Source organism: Barbus barbus (assembly GCF_936440315.1).
Source record: "Barbus barbus genome assembly, chromosome: 37".
Lineage (NCBI taxonomy): Eukaryota > Metazoa > Chordata > Actinopteri > Cypriniformes > Cyprinidae > Barbus > Barbus barbus.
Window position 1 is genome coordinate 7,087,837 of NC_136715.1, and position 21,082 is coordinate 7,108,918.

The 21,082-nt window shown below is 37.8% G+C and overlaps 1 protein-coding gene across 1 annotated transcript in view; it reads right to left on the minus strand.

Moving 5' to 3' along the window:
* Positions 1 to 487: 487 nt before the first annotated feature.
* Positions 488 to 21,082, minus strand: part of LOC306856716 (caM kinase-like vesicle-associated protein) — a 45,878-nt gene continuing 25,283 nt past the window's right edge. Inside the window, exons 2-11 of the mRNA XM_079396130.1 lie at positions 10,812 to 10,919; positions 10,205 to 10,336; positions 8,558 to 8,632; positions 5,261 to 5,399; positions 3,977 to 4,097; positions 3,699 to 3,774; positions 3,178 to 3,314; positions 2,971 to 3,049; positions 1,849 to 1,936; positions 488 to 1,766 (exon numbers count right to left, since the gene is read on the minus strand). Coding sequence (XP_079252256.1) covers positions 1,416 to 1,766; positions 1,849 to 1,936; positions 2,971 to 3,049; positions 3,178 to 3,314; positions 3,699 to 3,774; positions 3,977 to 4,097; positions 5,261 to 5,399; positions 8,558 to 8,632; positions 10,205 to 10,336; positions 10,812 to 10,906 — 1,293 coding nt within the window. The 5' untranslated portion in view covers positions 10,907 to 10,919 and the 3' untranslated portion in view covers positions 488 to 1,415. The remainder of the gene's footprint in view (positions 1,767 to 1,848; positions 1,937 to 2,970; positions 3,050 to 3,177; positions 3,315 to 3,698; positions 3,775 to 3,976; positions 4,098 to 5,260; positions 5,400 to 8,557; positions 8,633 to 10,204; positions 10,337 to 10,811; positions 10,920 to 21,082) is intronic.

Below are 21,082 nucleotides of genomic sequence, written 5' to 3' on the forward strand. Positions count from 1 at the left end.
GTTTGGCTTGATGATTGTTTAACCACTTGTTAGCACTTGCCTTTTTAGATACATAAAGGCTTAAATTCTTAACTTAAATAAAATCTTAAAATCTTGAATCTTGCTCAGGCATTTAACAAAAATCCTGAAATGCAAAAATACTAATTCATTCCTGCAGCACATGGGTTAGTCAATGAGACTTTTTTTGTGATCAGAGCATGCCTTTCTTAAAAGAAAAATAAAGAGGTTTTTTTAGAGGGAGGGGGGAGGGGCTAATTAAGTAATAGAATGCTTTGAAACAAACTGTATCATATTTAGCGCTAAATAAATAAAAGTGACTTACTTGACTGGAATAAATTAAATATCTGATCCCTGTTTCATATTTGGGATTTTAAAAGAAAGATAAATATATATAATTTATGTTTTATAATTTTATGTTTAAATCTAAGAAATTAAATATCTCAGAATATGTTCAAATGCATTATAGATTAGTAAAGGGAGATATAATGAAAAGATAAATGTAAGGTTTAATATATAGAAGGGTAGTACATCTATGCCTCAAATGAAATTCTATTGAAAACAAAGATCACTGTGTGTGGCTATGTACTTTTAAAATGGACAAGTATATTATTACTCAACACATGTACAATGTATGCAAATGAGTATATAATACATTATAAGAACAAATCACATTTTCCACTGTTCATGTGGCTAGCTACCATGCAGATTTGAGGTATTTCTTATGTTAACCTTCTCTGCTCCATTTATTGGGCCACATGTCTCAACCATTAAAATGCCATTATGAGATGAATATAGCCGCCTTAGTTGCTGCCAAAGTATTTTTCATATAAATCCCCTTAAACTGATGACAACAATTCATGAGAACGTGTTCGATCAAGACATGAAATGTCCATGTAAAGCTGAAGCTGAATGTGGCAGTTATCTGGTGTCATGAACAGCAGATTTGGAAAAGCATGCTGTTCTTCGCTACGTCTAATCTACAGAGGTTAGTAAGCTATTTACAGAAACTATACATTGCACACGAAGCTGTGTATTGCTGCTCCTGCTCAAGATGGATGTTAACAAACTGCAATGCAATAAAATTAAAAAGTACTTTTATAAAATGAGGCCTGCTTTGATCATCTATCCTAAAACATGTATGCAGATCGGTGCTAAAGTTTCCAATCTCGGCTTAATGTAAGCAGAAAGCTTTTTTTCTTCTTTTGCGCAAAGTTAAAGTGGCCAGAGCCTTCGATACGTCACACAACTTTGTGATTCAATAGAAAACAGATGCTTGCTGGGAAATGTTTTAGAAGTCGGCTCACGATAGAGCGTGTTGAGATTAATGCTTTGTGCTGCGGGATCAGTATTAGCATGCTTGCTGCTTATGTACAAGTGTGTGGGATCTAAATGCAGGTGGGAGAGAGGTAGCAAAATTAACCGCTCTGTTCCTCCCCTGTGTCTGATGGCAGGGGGGCTAAAGACTCTCCGTTGCATCGCGATGTAGGATCGGGCTGTTCAGGAGCTGGGGTGTGAAGATCAGGCTCAGCTGGTGGCTGGGCGGCAGCGGCCGCTGGTTCCACGGCAGGGGCTTCTGTGCTCATCGAGTTGCTTTCAGCAGTACTCGATGGGGCTGTGGAGGCCTCCGACGGAGCTTGAGGGTTTTCTTGAGCCCCTGCTGCAGGGTTGGGCGCACTAGGTGGTGCTGCTGCTGCTGCTGCCGGTGCCACCATCTGATGCTCTGGTGCCCTGAGACGCTTCATCATAGTCGTGACTCGTACCGCTTTCTACAGGGAGGTGGAAATCCAAATTTAATTTGGACAAGCTCAACTTCTTAACACAAAAGCGTGAACTTCATCAAGAAATTACCTTCCACTTAGCTTTAGCAAAGTTCTTCTCGATTTGTGCACACACGTTTTCCTTGATGTTCTTGTCTGATGCAGCATTTCCAGATATCCTTTAATGGTAAAAGAAAACTTATTATATGGACAGGAAACTTGTTTTTAGATAGTAATGTTCAGAAATTTGGGATCAAAAAAGTTTTCTTTATTTATAGAAACACTTTGGTTCAGTAATGATTTAGCATTAAGTTGATCATTGATCATTAAGTGACAATTACATTATTACAAAAAACTTTTAAACTTTATAGTCATCAAAGAATCCTGAAAAATTCAATAGTAAGCGCACAAGCACAAGAAAAGTTGAGCCAAATTAAAAGTTCAAGGCAACCATCTTCAGCAGATTTGAGTTTTCTCAACTTATTTTTTAGTAAATTTCTCAACTTTTTGTTGTATAGACTTAAAACAAGAAGTTGAGAAAATTAAAAAATCTGCTGAAGCTGGTTGCCTTAAACTTTTAAGTTTGCCCAACTTTTTTTGTTTTATTTTTTATTTTTTACAGTGCATCATCTTGGGCAGCAAATCAGCATATTAGAATGATTTCTGAAGGAGCATGTGACACTGAAGACTGGATGATGCAAAAAATTCAGCTTTGGATCACGGGAAATTATACATTTTAAAATCTATTAAGACAGAACACGTTTATTTTCAATTGTAATATATTACAGAATATTACTGTAATTAAATAAATGCAGCAAGGTAAGCATACAGTAAGAGACTACTTTGAAAAATAATACAAAGGTTTATGTAAACCAAACTTCTGAACAGTGCTGTATTTCATACGCAAAATTTTCTCTCAGTAGTTAGGAATGCCAATATATTGAATAATTGGGCTACACTTTATTTTAAGGTGGCATTGTTACAGTGTAATTATACAGTTTAAGAACTGAGTAATATGAATATGAGTAATATGAGTAACATGTTCTTACCATATGGTTAGGGTTAGGGTTGGGATTAGGGTTTGGTTTAGGGGTTACTTGCATGTAATTATGCATAATTATTTGTTATTATAATAGTAAGTACATGTAACCTGTGTAACACCTTAAAATAAAGTGTTTCCTGTAATTGTCAGGTATATCGATACTATAAGTACCATTCATGGTTGATGGCTTCTTGTGCAGTCAGTCTCTGATCCTGGTCCACCTCCATAAGACGTGACACTAAGTTTTTAGCTGAAAATTGACAAAATGTAAACACAAATAAACTGTCACATCCTTTCTTTAAAATCAAGGTTTACATAAGACAAGTTTGTTCTGTACTAAGCATGTGAGATTTTATCAGTATTCTTCACTAACAGTACCGGAGTCTGAAATTTCATCCCAGTATGGGGAGTCAAACTCATAGTCTCCAGCAAGAATCTTCCGGAAGAGGTTCTTGTCATGGTTTTCATAGTCATCATCATCTGTTTCATCATAGAATGGAGGATTTCCGGAGAGGCTGTGCATGAGATGAGGGAAATCATTATAAGCAGTGAGAAGGATTTGGGTAATGGTACTCTCATGCCCACACAGATCCCTCACATGCATTTTGCACATAACATTTGCATAATATTGGCTTTTTTTTTTTCATTTTACAGATTTTGTGGAGACCGCATAAACACTGTGTGAATTAGATGACTCTGATCTATTAATAAGGTTTCGCATTTACTCCTCAGACAGCACATTCTAGTCAATGTGGGTGGTTTTTGGCCAGAATAAGGTACAATGTGGACCACACTTCAGCTGATAATCAAATGTCTGGCTGTGGAAGACTAGTTTAATGCTGTCTGTAAATGAAGGTATTATGTGCTCCTGGTTTTGGTTTACAGGAGAATACACTCACAGTATGTACATGATCACACCAAGGGCCCAGCAGTCCACAGGTTGGCCATATCTCTGTCTCCCAACAACCTCTGGGGCTGTTTAAAAAAAAATGAACAAGGAAAAAACATAATGACTCTGATTACCATAGTTTGCTATTCTAATTTTAACAAATGCATGCCCATGTAAACAGAAATCTTGTAAAACCAAAAATGTTGTTGTCCATCAATAAAGACCATCTGTTGCAACTGGACTCATGAGTGTTTAAAGAGGTTTTGCCTGTTTTGAAGAGCGTCTTACCCAGATACTCTGGGGTTCCACAGGGCTCCTTGATGAGTCCATTCTCCAGTTTTGCCAGATGGAAATCACTGATGACTATTTTCGAATGTTTCAGTCGGTTGTAATACACCAGATTCTCAAGCTAGAGGGAATGAGAATGACAAGATGACATGATGCTTCGTCAAATTCTCGAAAACAGACTTTTGTTTGTGTGTCAAGACAACTGATGTAAAAAAAGTAACATTCTAGGGCAAAATTTAGGAACATTATTTACTGAACAATACATTATTAGCAGGGCTTGACATTAACTTTTTTGCACACCAGCCACTATAGCTAGTGGTTTTCCAAATTTACTAGCCACTCAGCATTTTCACTGGCCACAATTGTGTTGTTGGGAAATTAGTTTTATATGAATTTAGTTACTGCGTACAAAAATTTATTTAGATTAATTATTTCACTTAATATGTGACCCTGGACCACAAAACCAGTCTTAAGTCGCTGGGGTATATTTGTAGCAATAGCCAAAAATACATTGTATGGGTCAAAATGATAGATTTTTCTTTTATGCCAAAAATCATTAGGATATTAAATAAAGATCATGTTCCATGAAGATATTTTGTATATTTCCTACCGTAAATATATCAAAACTTCATTTTTGATTAGTAATATGCATTGTTAAGAACTTCTTTTGGACAACTTTAAAGGCGATTTTCTCAATATTTGGATTTTTTGCACCCTCAGATTCCAGATTTTCAAATAGCTGTATCTCACATCACATCACTTATTTATTCAGCTTTCATGTGATGTATAAATCTCAATTTTGAACAATTGACCCTTATGACTGGTTTTGTGGTCCAGGATCGCATATAATAAGACAATATAGGGCTGTTACCAATCAAATTAAATCAGTATTAACAAAACCTGTCTTTCCACTGCAGAAGAAACAGAAGCAGCTGAAGTGGCATTTAGACGCATTTACACAGACAGTTTAATGAAGCTGAAATGTGGCATTTAAGGCCTTTCCACACTGAGCGTGATGCGAAAAAGTGAGGTGTATCGCTGAAAAAAAAAAAAAGGATTTTTGAGATTGAGCTAAAAAAAAATAGTTATTAGTTATTAATTTGGAATACTTTTAACAACAATAAACAAACAAATCTGATATTATTACACAAAAAAATGAAAGTGCGTCCCTAAAATTTAGATTAAAAACCAAAACAGAATTGAGTGTCTTGTGTGGAAGTTTCTAGGTAATAGGGTTTATTAATTATTAACTAAATGACCACCAGAGGGCGCTGTGTGGTGTACCTTTAGGTTCCTATGAACAATCTTCAGGCTGTGCAGGTAAGCAACTGCCTCCATCACCTGTCTGATAACATTGCTGGTGTCCCTCTCAGAATAATAGCCTTGATCCAGAATCCAGTCAAATACCTCCCGACCTGTGGCTCTGCAAGACAACACAATGTGCTAAGCTGCTTTTTCTGTGCAATCATGAATTATTCCCACTTTGCTTTAAATGTTGGCACCTTCAAAAGCTTTACTTGATCACGCAGGTGCAGCAGACGCAAATCATCCAGTCCACGCCACACATACAGCATACAGCAGAGACGAGGCATTAAAATAATGAATGCAAATCCAAACAGACAGGTAGGAATGTGACAAGGACGAAGGCGGTATAATCGTGCTAGGACAGTCTGAGCGCAGGGTTTATTTCTGTTATGTCTCAGGCAACAGTAGCAGCAACTTTAGCCTCTTGAAGTCAGTATCAACATGATTAGAAGGGAACCTTTGTTGCCAAACAACCTTTGCCAGAGGAATTTCTTTTCTGCAGCTTTTCTCAGTCTTTTGCAGCTATGCATTTGGTACCTGTATGTTGCCTGAGAGACAAGCGGCAGCTTTCGAATGCTTCTTCAAATATTACTATGACATATTATTAGGACATATAGTGACAACTGATATCTAAATGCATTTTATGTAAGTAGTCTGCTAAACTGTTAAAAAGATTAATGATGGGAAGATCGAATCATTTTACTGGATCTTTGAATCTCGTTCATCAAAATGAATAAATCATTGTTTTCATTTCAGCAGTGTTAATAGCCAAATTCCATGACACATCTACTTATGCGGCATTTCGAATAAGACTGTTAATGCAATAAAACTATTATGCAACCAAGGTCAGATCATGAGAAACAATTAATTCATTGTTGCAGATTATGCAGTCTGTTAGTTTCCCTTTTGTCACGTCACATCCGCGTAAACAGTATGCAGTCTGTACCGGAAACAGAAATGATTAGTTCATCTCTCGAGTGTTCGGGTTCAAGACGTTCTTTCCCAGCCCAATAGGATATAATGCTAAGCAGTCCCGGAAACAGATTTGATTAGTTCAACTCTTGAGTTTTTGGGTTCGAGTCGTTCGTTCTTTTATCACATGCTGGTTTCCCGGCTCAGTATCTTACGACAAATACAAACATTATATGTAGGAAACAAATATTATATGTTGGTATCTTTGCTTTATCAGAGTGATTTTTCCTCATCATAATGATAAAGTTTAAAGCCTCTTTATTACCACATTATGTTAACCATCATGACAGAAATTCACAAATGTATAAATTGTGAGAAATAAAAAAGCTACAATTTGACGCATAACATGTGAACGTGTTTGTAAGGAAAGTTGGGAATTATTAACTAATTTCTGCATCAAATACTGTTGTCACGTCATGTTGGTCATGTCATCAGTGGGTTCCAGTTGTATTTCCACGTGAGCCTGGTACTGGTACTGTAGATCACTGTATTGTCTTAGGTCAAACATGTGAACCGATCGTCTTTTCATATTTACTAAAAGCACGAAATAAACATGAATAAACATCAGAAAGTGTTTTGGTTTTCAACCTCGGAATACATAATTTTTCAAGTTTAAGTCCACTGAAGTTAATTTCCTCTCCTGTCTGATTTGTGGTTAAGGCTAGAAGGGATAAAGCTGTGGCTACTGGGCATGCGCATTTACATATTTTCCGAGCCAACAATATAACGTGAAACCTATGAAAATGGTTTTAAAAAGCACATAGTGCCATAGTTTCATCAATTTAGAGTGTCACAGTGACCGTCTTTTTGCAGTAAAGGACCTGTCATTGTTTAATGAGAGAGAAGATGATGAAGCGACGCGAGGAGAGCTGCATTGAAAACAGATGAGTGCACATGTGCATGAACAGCTCCAGATCGGGGCAAAGTTCACAGGATTTTGTCCACAGACTGATAAGAGCACACGTTTTAACATATTATTTTATTATTTAACACTCAGTATTTAACTTAAGCGCTGCAAGCCATGCATACAGTGCCGGACATGACAGATTTTCTGGTAGCCTACTCAAAACAAGTACTTTCAAAAAATACCTTAACTTATTACCGTTACCGTGGCAACCAACAACACCACAGCTTAACCCACATATTTATATTTAGTAATATTGAAAAAGTTTAAATTCAGTCGAACTTTTTTACCCCGTTTTAACATGTATTTCTATAGCTGTCGGACAAGAAGCTCTGCATTCTGATTGGTCAGATCGCCTGTCAATCAAGCTCTTTGCAAACGGTCAAATGCATTCCAAAGAGATTCGTTATCAGCCCCGCAGTGGAAAACAAACCATTTTTGGAGAGTGTTTAAACTAACGATCGATCAAAGTTAGTAATAATGTATAATTTATTCGCTGTTTGAATAACCGTGGAAATGTTATAATGTTATAATAGCCCAATTATCAATTTCTAATGTTTTTTTTTTTTTTTTTTATCATGTTAAATAGAAATTCAGTCACATTAAACATATTTTATAAGCCTACATTACACCCATGTCTGGTTCTTGCCTAAAAAGACGGGTTTATGATGTTTAATACATTTGGCTGTTTTTAGCCTTACCCTGGAGTTGGTTCACCCTCCGCCTATGATGTTGCATATGCACGGTCAACACGAAATGAACGAATCTCTCGCTGAGACTACTCATCGTTCTCGAGTCATATTAAAGATTAGTTCAAACTGAATGATTCATTCATGAACAAAACATCTTACTTTTTAGTCAGCAACTGCACCAAATTGCATATTTTTGCTTAGTTTTCTCTGAAATGTTTTTTTTTCAGCTCCATATTCTCACTATATATTATACGGTATATGAGATTATACAAAAAAAACCTATCAAAATATGATACTCAATACAAAAACACATAAGCAGATTTTTTTTAAGATTGTTTTTTATATTTTTTCTAAAGGTTAAAATAAACACATTTTAAAAATGTGATTATTTCATGTCAGGCTTTATATGGTTAGTAATTATTTTAAAGTTGCATACTGAAAAACTTCAAACATTCTTTGTCCCATTGCTTCTCATTTGTAATTTTAATTCTTTTTTGAGAGAACGTTTATTTAATGTGAAAATACTTAAAGGTCACTTGCCTTTTGACTTAAAATTAATCATTTGCATTAATATTTAACTTTTTAAATAGTTAAGTAAACTATTTTGTATGCTGAAGAATAAATTGAAACAGTAAATTCACTGGTATAGGTACCAAGTACAGAAATCATTAAACTCCTAAAAAAAAAAAAAGGTCTTTGAGGACTTACAGCTCAAGGAACAGGTAGTACTCTTTCCTTGTCTCATAGACATCGACCAGCTGGAGGATGTTGGGGTGTTTCACCCTGGGGAGGAGAGATGGACAGTCAGTTAAGAGACAGTTTGTGGCACACAGGAGGTTGATACACATGTAGCTCTGTGCCCAGATTTATCCCGGCCTGCCATCAACCCCACACTCGTACCCCATCTGCCACTGCAGAGTCATCCAACGCCAGACACACGCCTGCATCCTTACTATTTGCATTTCACGTGGATTCCATTATCCACTATAATCATATTTAATTAAACAACAAATGTCAGTATTGAACATTAATGCTCTGTGGCTGAATCCCATCAGTTCAAATCAACATTTATGTATACATGCTTTATGTAATTGCTTTCAAGTATATGCCAGCCTGAGGATGCAGCTTCCCATGGTTTCTTCTTCATCTACTAAATCTGTGTTTTTCTTGCCACTGCTGGCATTGGCTAATCACTGGAGTGTTTGTAACACATTATTCTTATTTTAAAGTAACTTTTCAACAATATGTATTCTGAAAAAGCCCTATTTAAATAAACTGAGCTGAACTGAATAGCAGAAGTAACAAAGTTTGCAAGAAACTTCCCTTAAAGCATATTACATTTTAATTCCAGCACGTATAATCGTATAATTTAATTCATTATGTAACACGGACACTTTAAAGAAGTGTTTCAGAATTTTGTAAAGGTGGTTATGTCAGCCAACTTTTAAATTAAGAAATTAATACACTGATTATGCTTTGAAGACACTAATGTGCTCTTATGCCAGCAATAGAGAGGGGCCCTAAAGGTGAACCATAAAAAAAGCTCATTCTAAAAGTGACATTTCTTTTATGTGTTATTCATGAGCTGTTGTGATTTGTGAGCGGGATGCAAACGCAGCAATGCCGGATCAAAGTGACATCAGTGACTCAGAAGATCAGCCTTTTAGATGCAGAATAATCATATATAATCATACACTGTGCAAAGCATGTATATCTAATATCTTAAGGCTTTGACATGTTTGGTATATTTAACAAAATGCGTTGCACCATTAGGCATTTCATGTACTTTCCAATCTTTTGAGATGACTGAAAATGTCAATAATGAACATAGGCTATACGCATAGCTTCACAAGCCAAGAATCTTTTTGTTAAAACCCACTGTTGTTTCACTTTTTACAAAAAAAAAAAAAAAAAAAAAAAAGCAATTCGCAAGCTATTTTAGTGCCATTAAACTGAATATGTTATTCAAATCAAGCTTATGTAATACAGCTAGACTTTGGCTAGAAGTTTCAGACCTTATGCAGTGAAAATAAATGATTAATAAATTGCATCTATCGCAATTTGTCTAACACATTCAGCACTGTAATTGATTTAAGAAAAAGAAAAATCACTTTTTTGGAGTCATGAATGTGATAAAAAACTAACTCGAGCTTCTGCAGTACACAAATCATCTTAGAGGAACAACGGTGTTTAATAGAGTGTTAAGAATCATTAATCATAAATGAAATAAATATGATTCTCCTTAAACCAAATGAAATCAAAAGAGCAGATCTGAGGACAGCAGAGGATGTCCCATTCTATAAAATGATTGTTAAGGGTTTTGAAAAAAAAAATATATATATATATTTAACTCACATCTTTAGGATGAGAATCTCGTTTTTGGCAGCCTTCCGCACCTTTCTTCCATCTTTCTTCAGGAATTTTTTGCAGGTGTACATTTTCAGTGTGTTCTTATCCTTCGCCCTGAAGATCTCACTGAACTCCTCCCTTGAGAAGAAAGTGAATTTATTGCACTAATTACATTATAATTTAGAGTGAAATTAAGGAATAGGACACACAAAAAACTTTCTGTGAATTACTGTATTAAGTCTTCATACACATCTAGAATACTCTATTCTAATTAATCAGTCCCATTATTCGGTAAAATGTTTTCTCTAACTTTCCTACAGTGTACTAGTCTCTCATGACACTACACAGACTCACATAATCAAATTAATTCAAATCAATATATCTCTTTATATATTTATTTGGTAAGTAGCAGTATAATTAGAGGGATAATGCACAGTCAGTTGATTATCATCACAAAATAAACCCCTTTGGGATGAGAGCCATTCTGGATATATTTTGTGATAATTGCTGACTGACTGGCCATTATCCCTTAAAAAAGTACCTTCAAGAACAACTTTAGCAACTTACATGCAAAAATAAAAGGAATGGATTGCAAAAAACACATTTTACTCACGATTTAACAATCTGGCCCAGATCATATTTGTCTGTGATTTCTGTTGGACTGTTGTAGTCCTTCTTCTCGCCTGGTTTTAAACAGCCGAATGGCATGGCCCACCCTGCCCTTGAGAGAATCAGAAAGATTGAGAGATGGTACAGATCAACTTAAATCCAGTTGTCTGCAGTCAAAAATCATTGTGCATTGTGTGAATATGTATTGTTCACCCACACCAGTCATTCTGGATTAATATGCATGCTGACTTGCAGTAATATCATGTTCTGTGACATTTTTAATACCGAAGGGAAATAACAACTGTGCATAAACACCCCTCTTTGACATTCACAAACAAAACATATTTGGTGGCCCCAAACGTTGAGCACTGCTAAGGGATTTGTCTCTCTACCAATCTAATTTCCAGTGAAACAATATTCATGCAATTTATGGTGCTACACATACAAAACTTGCCATCATAATGCTAGGGTGTTCTAGGTGGTTGCTATGGTTTTCTAAATAATTTTATTGGTTTCCTACACTGTAAAAATATATATTTTTGAAACTGACAATAACACACTGGCTCAATTAATGACTTCCAAATAATTTTTCCCCAACAAAAGATGCACTGTGGTAATAATAGTGGTTATAATTAAAGAAGTATAATTACCAAACATATTTAATTGTGCTAATGTCAATCTATCAAGTCGAAGTGGAAAAACCACTGGAATGGCACAAGTGGAGCCAAATCAACTGAAGGCTGAAACAATCACCAATCCGAAGAAAAGACAGATATCCATAGTGAAAATTCTGTTATAAAAGACGTTATGGTGACTATCAAACAATGAAAGTATTTTTCCAAAGGTTTTGTGTTAGGACACGGTGTAAAGTTAGGTGGCATTATGCAGAATTGCGAGTTCATGCATGCATTGTTTCATGATCTAGTTTCCCCATTTACCCCATAATTATCTGCTGGTAGCTTATAGGTTTATTTTTCTCATGTCATATATGTGTACAATGCTGTTAGACCGACTTCTGAGATATTAATTTGATGCAATATGTGCACCATGTAACCACTGAATACAATGTTGCTTAGACCACAGGTGGTGTCTGCTTTTTTCAGGGCTTGTTTCCTTTTAATCAGCCTTGTAATCTTCATCCATTTATTTTTTCGCTAGTGTCAGAAACCTTAAGCAGTTTAAAGCTGTATATATTTACATACTATAAAATAAACAATAAAGCAATGCATCTTTGTCAATGTATATCTCATCCTCATAATATAATTAAATAACTTCTGTTCTGTCACTTGCCATTTGTGATGCAGGAGAACATTATTTATTTTTTATTATTGTTTTCAACTCATGCAGTGCCATTTTGAATCTTTACTTTACATCAAGACATCCTGTTATGCATACTGAATGTATTCAGTGTTTTTCCTTATTTAAAATCAGGTATTTTCACCAAATATCCTGTATTGGAATTGATCTGCGAATAAAGTGAAGTGATGATGTCAACTCTGTTGTCGGTGTTCTGTATTTTGTTTAATGTATTTCTGTTTTGATTTTTTTTTTGGGACAGTGAGAAATAGTGAGAAATTGAAAACATTTAATTGTACCAACAGCACTGTTCGGCAAACAACATTTTTATAGTGACTCAACATGTTATTTCTGATTGAGCCAATGTTTACACACTGTTGCCACAACTGATAAAATTAAATTAACAGAAATTCAACTATGCCAACTAAAAGATTTAGCTGTAACATGCTAACTAAAAAATTTAGCTGTAACATATCACTAGAAAAATTTGAGTTGTTGAGTGTTTATTTTTTTATTTTTTTAATGGTGTTCTGGGTGCTTTCTAGACTATTGCTAGGGTGGCATAATTTTAAATTTTTCTATTTTAATTTGAAAGTTTTAGTCTTTTTTTTTTTTTTTGGTTGGTTGGTTGGTCATTTAAATGTCACGTAAAAAGTTTTTATTAAAAAAAACTTTTATTTAAATAAATCAGTATATCTAAGTGTCATGTTTGTGATTTTTTTGAATTTTATTTTTTTTTCATGTAAGCTTCTGACCTTTACATCAAAACATACTCATGATTTTATGGCATCAGTTACTGCTTTATTTAATCAGAAACACAGTCTAAATATAATTTGTGTGTTCCTCTTCAGGAACTCGAGCTGCGTCAGGAGACGCTTTGGGGAACGCCTACAGCGTAACCGGCTCTGAATACCAATGAAATCTGTCCAATGGATGGGAGGGACGTCACGGGCGAGGTGACGTAATGACCAGCTGGTATAAAAGCACGTGCGGTGAAACCGGCGTCAGCTTTTCTGTCATTCAGCTAGCGCTCTGTGTTTCTGTCAGTCTTATTTACTGTTGTCTGTCTTTAGCTACGTCTAAGAAGAGCCAGTTTAAGGCTTGGAATATGGGAGAAGCACAATACGAGCTGTGTGTTCCTCCCTGCGTTCCTCCCTGTTTTTGTGTGCGGGGGATACACACAGCTTGTGTGTGTTTGGCGTTCCCCGCGGCGCTGCCCCGCTTCCGCTGAGGCGGAGTGAGGACGGTGCTCGTGGGGTTCGCATCGGGATCTGATGGAGGGATCGGAGACGAGCAAGTCTCTATCTCCATTTTTATCTCCGATTTTTAATAGTCTTTTGCGATTGTTGCTTGTCACACTGTACGAACATGATCCCCATGTCAGACTGTAGGATCTCAGTTGTCTTAATGTCAGACTGTACGACAGTCAAGACGCGACAAAAACGGACGTACTTTTTTTTTTTTTTTTACAAAAACAGACGTACTCAAGAAGACTTGTCCGGAGTTTTACGTCATCAATACGTGACCCGCGTTCTCAGAATCAGAATCAGAGAATCAGAATGAGCTTTATTGGCCAAGTATGTTTACACATACAAGGAATTTGTTGTAGTGACAGAAGCTCCACAGTGCAACAGAAAGACAGTAACAGGACAGGACACAGGTAATAAAACAAAATAACAATAACCAGTGTACAAAGCAGCAAAAAAATAAAAAATACACAATATATAATATAGACAACTATGTATGTACAGGTCAAGTATGTGCAAATTAGAAATGAGAAAAATAAAAATAAAATAAGTGAGTGTGGTGAATGTATAATGAATTAGTTGTGTGTTCCACGTTTATTTATTGAGTGTTCATGAGAAGTATTGACTGAGGGAAGAAACTGTTCCTGTGTCTGGTCGTTCTGGTGCTCAGAGCTCTGTAGCATCGACCAGACGGTAACAGTTCAAAGAGGTTGTGTGCTGGATGTGAGGGAACCAGAGTGATTTTGCCAGCCCTTTTGCTCACTCTGGATAAGTACAGTTCTTGGAGAGTGGGGAGGGTTGTACCAATGATTCGCTCAGCAGTCCGGACTACCCTCCGTAGTCTTCTAAGGTCCGATTTCGTAGCTGAGCTGAACCAGACAGTTATTGAGGTGCAGAGGATGGATTCAATGATGGCAGAGTAGAACTGTTTCAGTAAGTCCTGTGGCAGGTTGAACTTCCTCAGCTGGCGAAGAAAGTACAACCTCTGCTGGGCCTTCCTGACAATGGAGTCAATGTGAATATCCCACTTCAGGTCCTGAGAGATGGTGGTGCCCAGGAATCTGAATGACTCCACTGCAGTCACAGTGCTGTTCATGATGGTGAGTGGGGGGAGAGCAGGGGGGTTTCTCCTGAAGTCCACGATCATCTCCACAGTTTTGAGCGTGTTAAGCTCCAGGTTGTTGAGACTGCACCAGACAGCCAGCTCCTTAACCTCCTGTCTGTAAGCAGACTCGTCACCGTCCTGGATGAGGCCGATCAGTGTGGCGTCGTCTGCGAACTTCAGGAGCTTGACAGAGGGGTCTTTAGATGTGCAGTCGTTGGTGTAGAGGGAGAAGAGCAGTGGGGAGAGAACGCAGCCCTGAGGAGCTCCAGTGCTGATGGTTCGAGTGCTGGATGTGAATTTGCCAAGCTTTACTAACTGCTGTCTGTCTGTCAGGAAGCTGTTGATCCACTGGCAGACGGAGATGGGGACGGAGAGTTGAGTTAGTTTATTTTGAAGGGTTTCCGGGATAATGGTGTTAAAAGCAGAGCTGAAGTCCACAAACAGGATCCTCACATAAGTCCCTGGTCTGTCCAGATGCTGCAGGATGAAGTGCAGTCCCATGTTGACTGCATCATCCACAGACCTGTTTGCTCTGTAGGCAAACTGCAGGAGGTCCAGTAAGGGTCCAGTGATGTTCTTCAGATGAGCCAAAACCAGTCTTTCGAATGATTTCATGGCTACAGACGTTAGGGCCACAGGTCTGTAGTCATTAAGTCCAGTAATTTTGTGTTTCTTTGGGACGGGGATGATGGTGGAGCGTTTGAAGCATGAGGGGACTTCACACAGCTCCAGTGATCTATTGAAGATCTGTGTAAAGATGGGGGCCAGCTGATCAGCACAGATTTTTAGGCAGGCTGGTGACACACCATCTGGACCAGGTGCTTTCCTTCTTTTGTTCTTCCTGAAGACCTGGCACACACCATCTTCGCTGACTTGAATTGTAGGTGTGGGGGAGAGAGGGGTTGCTGGAGGTGTTAATGGTTGTGTGGAGGGGTGTTCTGGGTGATCGTTCAAAACGACAAAAGAACTCGTTTAAGTCGTCTGCCAGGTGTTGATTCTCCAGAGTGCTGGGGGGTGGTGTTTTGTAGCTGGTGATGTCCTTCAATCCTAACCATACTGAAGCAGGATCACTGGAAGAGAATTTGTTCCTGAGCTTGTCAGAATAATTCCTCTTTGCCACTCTGATCTCCTTTTCCAGTGTGTATTTGACCTGTTTGTACAAGACTTTATCCCCCTTTCTGTGAGCATCTTCTTTGGCCTGACGGAGCTGTCTGAGTTTGGCAGTGAACCATGGTTTGTCATTGTTGTAGAATAGATGAGTCCTGGTAGGAATGCACATGTCCTCACAGAAACTGATATAAGATGTTACAGTCTCTGTGAGCTCGTCCAGATCATTTGCCGCAGCTTCAAAAACAGTCCAATCAGTCAGGTCGAAACAGGCTTGTAAATCCCGCTCTGTTTCGTTAGTCCATCTTTTAACAGATCTTAATACAGGCTTTGCAGACTTAAGTTTCTGCCTGTAGGATGGAATAAGATGAACCAAACAGTGATCAGAGAGTCCTAAAGCTGCTCATGGAACAGAGTGATATGCGTCCTTTATTGTTGTGTAACAGTGATCCAATATATTACTGTCTCTGGTGGGACATGTGATGTGCTGTCTGTATTTTGGCAGTTCACGGGAGAGATTTGCTTTATTAAAGTCTCCGAGAATGATTAAAACAGAGTCCGGGTGTTGTTGCTCACTCTCTGTGATCAGATCAGCGAGTTTCTGTAAAGCTGTGCTCATGTGCGCTTGCGGTGGAATGTAGACACTCACGAGAATGAACGAGCAGAACTCCCGCGGCGAATAGAACGGCTTGCAGTTAATGAAGAGCGTTTCTAGATCTGAGCAGCACATCTTCTTTAACACAGTTACATCTGTACACCACCTCTCATTGATGTAAAAGCATGTTCCGCCACCGCGCGATTTCCCCGTTAATTCTGTGTCCCGATCTGCTCTGATCAGCTGGTAATTAGGCAGATGAATCGCGCTGTCCGGTATGTTGCCATTCAACCAGGTTTTCGTGAAACACAGAGCAGCAGAGTTAGAAAAGTCCTTGTTTGTCCGGGAGAGCAGAAGGAGTTCGTCCGTTTTGTTGGGTAGAGAGCGGAGATTCGACAAATGGATGCTAGGTAACGCCGTTCTAAATCCGCGCTGACGAAGTTTCACGAGCGCGCCGGCTCGCTTTCCCCGTCTGCGCCTCCTCCTGTAGCGTTTGACCAGAGCTACGGCTCCACCAACTACAATGTCCAGCAAAACGTCCGAAAAATCAAAAACCGGTAGAAGATTTTGTGGTGTGTTCTGCCGAATGTTCAGCAGATCATCCCTGGTAAAACTGATCTTATTTGATAAACAAAAAGCGGGAAAAACAAACAAAAACAATAGGGACACTGAGGAGCAACGCACAATAGCTGCCATCAGCGGCGCCATTTTGTCTCAATAATGGTCGCTATAATGGTAGCTAGCAAACAACAGCAACGTGTAGCGTTAGTTTTATAATTACATGCCTTGATGTAAAAAAAAAACCGAAAAAGACAACGTGTGTGGAGCAAGTCATGGCTGGGCAAAAGAGGACTTTATGGACTTCCAGTTCTACAGAGCGAACTTGAGGTAATTTTGTTATTCAAGTTTAAACATCCTGCCCCTTAATAAATAAACTTTAAGTAAACTTTACTTTGTACATATATTGTTTTTACAAATAATGAATGGTTTGAAGTTGTCGCGCTAATTGCGTCATCAAGTTCAGTGCTCCTATTGGTTCTTGGTTTGACGGTCGTCGTAGGAGATGTCACACTGCAGGAAAGTGTCTGAAATTTTCTGACACTGCCAGAATTTAATCGGAGGAAAAAATTTATCGCAACGGCCATTAATCGGCTGTCGGTGAACATGTCAAACCAGCGATCTAGACAACCGATTTTAGCCTAGGATTATAGGAATCTTTTAGGATTTTAGGATTTTCAAAATTTGTCTCAGACGACCAAATCGTGGCCAAAATCGCACAGTGTGAGCCGGGCTTAAGCTATAAGAAACATTGCCCCACACTAAGAAATGACTTGTACAGCTGATTTAATTAGTTTCATCATAAGACTATGGTAATGTGTGAGCACTACAAAAAAAGACAATGCGCACAGTCAAGCAGAACAGGGACACACTCTCTAATTTACTGTACATACTGGCTTCTAAAACGCACAGATTGTGTCCTTATTTTCTCTCCCTCTCTCATTTTGCTTGTTCCTCATTTCTCCTCTCTCGATGTGCTCCTCTTTATCTTGTTCCTTCCCTCTTTGTTCGTTTTTGTGAACCTTCATACAATCCAACGAAATTTATCTAAGTGATGAAGCTCTCTGCTCTGTGATTAATTACACTTCTGTTTGCTGCGTAAATTGCTTTGAGCTCCTTAAAGGCATAGTTCACCGTAAAAAAAAAAAAAAAAAATCTTGTCATCCTTTACTTTTTCATGTTGTTTACCATCATGCATGGAACTCAAAAGGAGAAAGTTTGATGAAATTGCTGTTATATATAAAATGAAAGCATTTTTAAGTAATTACTGGGTTTAGAAATTTGTGTCAATGATCCATAAAAAGGGCCTTTCTTTCATAATTTCCCAACAAAATAAATGTATAAATGGCACAATAAATTCAATACGGTATATAATATAAATAGCATAAATAATCCCAGATAATTGCATAAATGCATTAATTAAATTAACATATTTAATGTTAATTAATTAATTGTTAACATGTTAATATTGATCATATGTAGATGCTCTTTATTTTATTTGCTGACTGTTATTAATTTCCCAGTTTGGCAATGTAAAGTTCCCCTTGTTAAGCTGTGCATTTATAGCACATTTTCTCCGCATCCATATGCATTGATATTACTAACACAAAATAATGGGCCATTTGGCATAAGCACAGAACGTATATAAAGCATTATCATCTAGTAATCTGGCCTGCAGGTCTATGGCAGAATGCAGAAAAGGTGATCAATAATTTGAAAAGTTTTAAAGCTGCCTTTGTACACTAGCCAATAGGTTGTTTGTAAAATCGTGATTCTGATGATGCTCCATAGGAATCTGTAGCAGAAACTCAAGATGCCTGTGTTTTATGTTGTTTATGAATGCTCAAATAGGTAAAACCGAGAGAACACAAGGAGCTTTGATCATGTACGAAAATGTGTTGTTCATAAGGGGGTAAAAGTCAAGAAATTGACTGAAAAATACAGGAAAAAGTGGCTTGTAAACCTACGTCTGCGGTCGGGAGGAGCCGATCGGATAATGCTCGTGTGTGCAAATGGTGTCACGGTTTGGTTCCTGTTTGCCCATATTTGGTTTTGTTCCGGTTCTTCTCATTAGTTCATTATTAATCTATCATCGTTCATTCGTATCACCTGTGTTTATTAATCATCTCGTTTGCACCTCTGTTTCCTGTCCATTATAAGTCTTCAGTTTGTGTATCGTCTTTGTCTTGGATTAATGTTTATTAAAGGTTTAAAGTGTGTTGGTGCTACTTCGTTCTCCTGACCCTTTATTTTATTTGACTACAACCACTAATACCGTAACAAATATAAGTTTGTTACAGTATTAGTATATATAATATATATAATATAAGATATAATAATATATTAATAAAGACATATATAAATAGATACAAGATGACCCAGGCCGAATTCACTCAATGCTAAACGCCACACGTAGACATGATGTAAATAAGATATTATTTGCGGTTCAGAGAGCTTTGCTGATTATAAAGGAACCGTGAGATTGCGATAAACAGCATTATGGAAGCGTTATTTGCTTGTTTTCTAGGCTACAATTAAATCAGAATTTAAATAAAAGTTGTTTTACGTGCTGCTAACAGGACCCACGGCCACAAACCCTGTACACGCAGCAAAGTTTCAGGAGTGACATATATCCCTCATATAAATACGGGATTCACTTTCGAAATAGCTTGTTTGCAGTCAGGGTACGTTGCTTAGTTTATATCCACCGCTTCAATGGCATGCAAGTGGTTATAGCACCTAAACCAGTACAGTACGGACTTCTATGGAGATCTTATCCATTGGTCTTAGCAGCACATAAAGCAAAACTTATTCAAATTCTGAACTGTTTACAGCCTAGACAGCGAGTAAATAGCGCTTCCATATAATCACTAAAAAGCTGTCACTCACTTCAATTTATTGCAATCTCACAATGTTCCGTTATAATCAATTAAGCTCTCTGAACTGCAAATATCTTATTTACATCGTGTCTACGTGTGGCGTTTAGCATTGAGTGACTTCTGACTGTCTCACGCTGAATGCTTAAGGTGGCAGCCTTGGATTATCTATTTATATCTGTATTAATATCTTAATATATTAATAGTATATCTTATATTAACCATTTGCACACACAAGTATTATCCGATCGGCTCCTCCCGACCGCAGACGTAGGTTTACAAGCCATGTTTTCCTGCGTTTTTCAGTCAATTTCTTGACTTTTACCCCCTTATGAACAACACATTTTCGTACACGATAAAAGCACCTTGTGTTTTCTCAGTTTGACCGATTTGAGCATTCATAAACAACGCAAAACACAGGCATCTGCTACTGATTCCTATGGGGAAAAAATGACTTCCTGCCCTCCAGCTGCATTTCGCGCCACAGCAATGACGTCATGTGCAAACAACCTATACTATCAGCTTCTGTATCATCAGTGATTTTCTGCTGACAGAAAGAAAGGTTTAAAGATTGTAGGTGGACATTTGAAAGAAATAGTTCACACTACAATAGAAAATTACCCCCATGTCGTTCCAAACCCATAAAGCTTTGTTCGTCTTCGGAACACAATTGAAGATATTTTGGATGAAAACCAGGAGACTTGTGACTATCCCATTGACTGCCAAGTAAATAACACTGTCAAGGCCCAGAAAGTATGCAAGACATCGTCAAAATAGCCCATCTGCCATCAGTGGTTCAATCTGAATTTCGACCATGATTGGTTTCGATTTTTTTATCTGTTGGTATTTGCTAAAATCCATGATGGCATGTATCTGAACAAGACGTCCAGGACCTCCGGCAGAAAAATAGGCCCACAACATTAAAGATCCAGCAGTATATTTAACCGTGGGCTTGGGGTACTTTTTATCGCTGTTTGCACCCAACCCATCTTGAGTGTTTGCTGCCAAAATGCTCTTTTTATAGTTTCATCTGACCATAGAAGCCAGTCCCGTTTGAAGCCAGTCCCGTCTAGTCATGTATGACAACTGAATTTGCTGGAGTTTGTTTTTGGATGAGTGAGGAGGATTTTCCTTGAAACCCTCCCGAACAACATGTGGTGATGTAAGGGCTGTTTGATTTTTTTTTTAGGCTTTCTGACCCCAAGACTCGACTAATCTCCGCAACTCTCCAGCTGTAATCCTTGAAGAGTCTTTGGCTACTCAAACTCTCCTTCTCACCGTGCATTAGGATAATATAGACACACAGCCTCTTCCAGGCAGATTTGTAACATCTTTAGTTCACTGGAAATTCTTAATTATTGCCCTGATGGTGGAAATGCTTTTCTGCTTCAGCGAATTTTGTGCAGATCAACAATCTTGTTCTGTACATTAGAACTACATTCTTTGGTTTTACTCCTTGTGATGGACGAATAAAGGAATTTGGTCTTTGCA